This window comes from Ursus americanus, chromosome 4 (assembly GCF_024610735.1).
Source record: "Ursus americanus isolate L20-20 chromosome 4, mUrsAme1.1.p, whole genome shotgun sequence".
Lineage (NCBI taxonomy): Eukaryota > Metazoa > Chordata > Mammalia > Carnivora > Ursidae > Ursus > Ursus americanus.
In genome coordinates this window covers 34,993,050-34,999,049 of record NC_142130.1, presented here as the reverse complement: position 1 = coordinate 34,999,049, position 6,000 = coordinate 34,993,050, and the positions used below count along the sequence as shown (strand labels likewise).

Below are 6,000 nucleotides of genomic sequence, written 5' to 3'. Positions count from 1 at the left end.
AGATGCTTAAACGACTGAGCCACCCAGGAGTCCCAAGATCTCATCCTTTTTAATGGCTGAGTAATATTGCATTGTATATTATATGTACATATATATGCCACATCTTTATCAATTCATCTATTGATGGGCATTTAGATAGCTTCCATACTTTGGGGCTATTGTAAATAATACTGCACTAAACAAAGGGGTACATATATCTTCTTGAATTAGTGTTTTCATTTTCTTTAGGTAAATACCCAGCAACAGAATTCCTGGGATTGTGTGGTAATTCCATTTTTAACTTTTTGAGGACGCTCCATACTGTTTTCCACAGTGGCTGCACCAGTTTACATTCCCATCAACAGCGCAAGAGGGTTCCCTCTCTTCCACAGGGTTGGTTTCTCCTCAGGACTTCTCTTCTTGGTTTGTAGATGGCTGTCTGTCTCTGTGTCTTCACATAGTTTTTCCTTCTGTGTGTATGTCCTACTGTCCCTTTTTTATAAGCACACCAGTCATACTGGATAAGGACCCACCCAATGAATCCATTTAACCTTAATTACCTCTTTAAAGGCCTTCTCTTCAAATAGTCACATTCCAAAGTACTGGGGGTTAAGATTTCAATATACGAACTTTGGGGGACACAGTTTAGCCCACAATAGCTACTGTGAATATAACTGCTATGAACATTTTGGTACATATTTTGTACTGTTGCCCAAAGTGGTTGAACCAGTTTTCACTGCCGTTAGCAATGTATGAGAGTACAGTTGTTCTAACACCCGCACCAGCCCCTTCATCGTATAGGTGAGAAAGAGAGACCCACAGAGCTGGAGGTTGCAGAGCATGCAGAGGAAGCCCTGTTCCCAACCTGCTTCAGGATTTCTTGAAAGTCCCCAACATATCACCTTATCTAATCATCCAGTCACTCATCAAGAACTCTGAGAAACACCAGAGGCTCAGGTCCTGTGCTAAGCTCTGAAGATAGGTGGCAAACAAGAGAGATGTGAAACTTACATTTCAGTTGTAGCAATAGACAATGCAACTAAGTAAGTACTTGCAGATTGTGGTAAGTGCTGGGCAAGAAATGAACAGAACCTGAGCTAGAAAATAAGGGGCTTGGAAGTGTAGAGGGTAAAATCTGCCAGAGATGGGTGGCTCCAAGGGCCTCTCTGAGGGGAGAGCCATGAAGGTTTGGAAGGAGCCAACTAGACCAAGGGCCAGGGAAAATGTCAAGGCAAGGGATATAGGAGGAGTATCGGCCTGGAAGCAGGAACAGCTCTCAGGGGTGGGAGATGGGCAAGAAAATGATGGTCTGTATAACTGGAGCCGAGTGCACAAGGGAAGGGGAGAGGCAGGGGATGAGGTCTAGAGGGCTGGGTCCAGACCATGCAGGGCTTACAGTTCATGAGGAGGAGTTCAAATTTCGTTCTAAGGGTACTGGGAAGCCACTGGAGGGTTTCAGGCAAGTGACAGGCAAGCTCCAACTGACATTAACAATTGCATTACAGGGGTACGAGGAGGAAGAAGCAGGAAATGCATCAGGAGATTTTACTCTTGCTTAGGTGAGACATGCCAGTGACTTAGACTCAGGAGGTGGCAGGAGAGATAGATTGTGGAGGCAGAAACGATGGGACATGGTGATGGGTTGGGTAGGCCAGTTGAGAAGTGACAGTGAGCCAAGGATGACTTCTAGGTTTTGAGCTTTGAACCTCTAGGCAGTGAGCAAAGACCTTTCACCTATAACCTACTAAGCCCAGTCTGTGCACTTCCTTGTCCATCCTACTACTGTGTATGTTGAGCCTCAGGATGTCCTAGGTGTTCAACAAATATTTTTTAATGAATAACTGCATGCAAGAATGTTTGAGCACGTGGAATGAGTTCAATAGAGTCTTTTTAAAAAAAGATTTTATTTATTCATTTGACACAGAGAGAGAGCACAAGCAGGGGGAGCAGCAGGCAGAGGGAGAAGCAGGTTCCCCGCTGAGCAGGGAGCCCAGTGAGGGACTGATCCCAGGACCCCGGGATCATGACCTGAGCCAAAGGCAGACGCTTAACCGACTGAGCCATCCAGGCATCCCAACAGAATTTTGTGGGGGTTTTTTGAATTTTTTATTGAGGTAAAATTTACAGAACATAAAAGTAACCATTTTAAAATGGACAATTTAGTGGCATTTAGTACATCCACAATTTTGTTCAACCATTACTTCTTCCCAAAATATTTTTATCACCCTCGAAGGAGATTCTGTACCCACTAAGCATTCATTCCACAAACCCTCCTCCCCACCAGCCCCAGGCAACCACTAACCTGCCTTCTGTCCCTATGGATTTGCCTATTTCTGGATATTTCATATGAATGCAATCATATAATATGCAATCTTTTGTGTCTGGCTTCTTTCTTAGCATAATATTTCAATCGATAATATTTTCTAGGTTCATCCACATTATAGCATGTATTAGTACTTCCTTTTTATGCCTGAATAATATACCACTATATGGATGTACCATATTTTGTTAACCATTAATCCCTCAGTGGACACTTGAGTTAGCAAACTCTTGGCTATTGTGAATAATGGTGCTAGGAACATTTGTGTACAAAACATTTGTTTTAATATGTATTTCCAATTCTTTTACATATATGCTTAGAAGTGGAATTTTTAGGTCATATGGTAATCTATATTTAACTTTTTGAGGAACTGCCAAACTTTTTTTGCAACAGCTCAATAAAGTTTTTCTGAATGAATAAAAGACAAGGTAGGCGTGAGCTTTTCCTACCCTCCACAAGCAGCACTGGACTCTGCCTTTTGCAAACTGTGGGATTTGGGTCAAATTACTTAAATTCTCTGGGCTGGCTCTTCATCCTCAAAGCGGGGAAAATAAAACTTACTTCTGTGAGTTGAATGAGGTCTTGTTTCTGAAACTTCAGGCACAGACTTAGCCCTGCAAATTAGTTGCCTTCCCTTCCTGGCTGACCTTGCCATTTCGCACTGCACTCCCGCGCCTCTGTGCCCAGAGGGCCAAGTCCACGCTAGAGGCCCCCAGCCCAGCCTTGCTGCAAACTACGACTCCCAGCAAGCACCTCTTCCCGGCCGCCTCTCTCAGCCTGGTGCGCATGCTTTGGCAGACGTGGCACCGGGACTCGGAGGCGGGGAGCGGCTGGGAAGTGGCCGTGGCTGTTGCACCCGAGGGAGCTGCGGGCGCGGGAGCCGGAGTGGAGAGCGGAGCCGGCCGTAGGCAGTGGCGGCAGGGATGGCGCGGGTCGGGCGGGCTTGGCTGCTGCTGCTGCTGGCGATTTCGGTGAGGCTGCGGAGCTGGGGTCCGGGCGGGGGCGGCACGTGCGCCCCGCGTTGAGGTCCGCGCTCCCTGCTCCCGGCCCTCGCGGGACGTGCGGGGAGAAGCCTCCAAGTCCCGGGGTTGGGGGCGTGCATGCCAGGCAGGCGGGGACCCGGTGGCCGTGGGGGAGGCTGCGGGGCGGCCCCTGTGCCCTGCTCGCGGAGCGCTCCAGGGCGCAAGGGTTGGAGGGAGCCGCGCTGGATGCTTGCTCCGCGGGCACAAGTTTGCGGGGGTGCAAGTCAGGGGGCAGCTGCCGGTGAGGGCGGGACACCGGCGGATTGGGGGGTGCGCCGCGCCCAGACTCTGGGCCCTGCACCTGTGTGAGTGCCGGGTGGCATGGGGGTGCTTTATACCTCCACTGCCGGAAACCTTGCTTAAGGGCCACCTTGTTCTTGGTTTCCACCCTGAGCAGCCGGGGTTTTCCACCCTGAGCAGCCGGGAAACTGCCGGTCACCGCCTGGGCCCCCGCCTATAGGCACGGGCTGGGTGGGGTCCGCGGAGGAGTTCTCCTACACCTAACTGCCACGGGCTCGAATCTCACCCACTTTCTAGCTTGTGACGCAGGGTATCATTTAATATATCTGACTTAGTCTCCTTGTCCGTGAAATGCGGACGGTAAAGGCACCCCCCTCACAAGGCCATCAGGGGGGTCGGATGGAGGAAGTACTGCGAATTGCAAAATCGGACAAGACTGAAAGAGGGGTGGGCCAGCGTCCTGGGAGTGGAGGACTCTCTGAGAGGAGTTTGCTACAGTTGGAAGGCGGGGCGGTTGAGGTGGTAGTGGCTCCAGGGCATCCCTAGAAGAGGCCAGAATGTGTGTGGCCACAGTGCCCTGGGCTCTCTGGGTTTGGCCTTGGTGTTACTGTGGGTGTGTGATGGGATAATGTGGCCTGTTCCCACATGTCTCCATAACTTCTGGTTTCCCTTGTTTTAGGACAATCTTAGTTCGTTTTTTTTTCTTTTTTCCCTGAAGTTCCAGGGAAAAACTTTCCGCTGCAAGCACCCTCTCCGGTCCATATTTTTCAGTTTTTTTTTTCTTTTGGGTGTGGCAAAGATGCTGGGCAACATGAGGAGAAAAACTGGAGTGTGGATTTAGCTACTTTAAACACTTAGATCTCCAGATACCCTGCGTTTTGGGGATCACCAGTGAGGAGTGGCCCTGTATTTTCCAGTTGTCTGGAAGTGGGTGGGAAAGGAAGCTCCCTGCCCCCTAGATCTGACCTTTCTCCCTCTGGGAGAGAGCTAGTCTGAAGTGGGACAGTGTCCCTTCACCTGTGTCTGTGTGTGGATGATCTGATTTGCATTCTGTTTTCCAGAGCCAGCTGGCCTGGGCTGGTCTCTAGGCCAGGCAGTACCGCAGGACTGTGCAGAGCGGGTCAGCTCCAGCCGGAGCCCCTAGCAGGTCTTTGCACTTGGTCTATTTTAGGGGGTCTTGCTTTCTTCTCTTCTTTTTTTCCCCACCTTTCTGTAAAAATAGAGGGCTTGGGAATCTGACTGGGAAGAAGTTTCATTCAGCAAACATTATTTATCAATCACATCGTTGGACCCTGGATTGGATTTTGGATGGAGAGCAAAGCACAGATTGTCCCTACCCTCCGGTGCTGCCCTGGTTTGGGCAGGGGAGTCAGTCCTGTGGGCGAATAAAGACAGGTCTACGAGCACTAATATCCAAAGGGCTGGGAGCCTCTGTTGAACTGGGGGCCATACATTAATTTAGCGGGAAGGTCAGTCCTGGCTTTCTTGAGGCAATGGGTTGTACAGTCTGGAAGGAGTGTGCGAGGGGGGGGGTCAGTAAGGCAGTTGAGGTCTGTTGGTGCCCTCCACCTGGGGGTACAGAAGGGTGTATAGGTTTGCCGAGAGCACTAGAACTGGGAGTCTGCATTGTGAAATTGACATCCCCTTTCCCCACGCCCTAGCTCCGCTCGGCAGGTGTCATCAGTGCAGTCTCAGTGCCGAGTGGCTGGTAGATACCAGGGTGGGCTTCTGTAAATTTAAACTCTATGTCCATCTGATAAGGGCTCCCCAGGTCCTGGGAGTGTATTGGGTTTCCTTGTTCACTCAGTATTTACTGAGAGCTGATATGTGCAGAGCACTAGGCTGTGACCCAGGGGACATAAAGCAGTGTAAAGGGGTCTACAGAGATTCATGGACAGTGATATGCACCTACCACATTTTTTACAGTAGCAAAAATTTGGAAATGGCTTAAATGTTCAACAATAACGTGCATGGTTTGAATGACTTTTGGTCCTGTCCATGCCATGGAAAGTAGATGTTTATAAAGAATGTTTATATTTACTAGAATGCTATGATTATCAAAATATTTTGTGGTGCTTATGAAGAATATCTAGGGACATGGAAAAGTGTGGGAGTGGGATAATTAGGGGAGAAGCAGGGTACAACATGAATCCCAGGGTGGCTGAAGATAGCTGTGTAAGTGGTTGAAGAATTAGCAGCGCATCAGAATGTCAGCAGCAATTGTTCTGGAAGGTACAGCTGTGGGTGATGTTTGTTTACTTCTTTGCTTGTGCTTTTTTTTCTGTTTCCCCAAGTTTTCTATGTGGATATGTATTCGTTTTTGATCAGAGAAGTTAATAAAAAAATGTTCCTCTGGGGCCGTCCTCTCAGCCTCCCACAAGAATATGGGGATGACAAGAGTCACCGTTAACACTTGGGACACGTTGGTGCCTGCCCCTC

General features: G+C 49.0%; 1 protein-coding gene across 1 annotated transcript in view; it reads left to right on the top strand.

Annotated features, from left to right (window-relative positions):
- The first annotated feature begins 3,106 nt into the window (after window positions 1–3,106).
- The window catches only part of PDIA5 (protein disulfide isomerase family A member 5), a 91,771-nt gene continuing 88,877 nt past the window's right edge, over window positions 3,107–6,000 (top strand). The window contains exon 1 of the mRNA XM_045812514.2: window positions 3,107–3,270. Within this exon, the coding sequence (XP_045668470.2) occupies window positions 3,223–3,270 (48 nt within the window). The 5' untranslated portion in view covers window positions 3,107–3,222. The remainder of the gene's footprint in view (window positions 3,271–6,000) is intronic.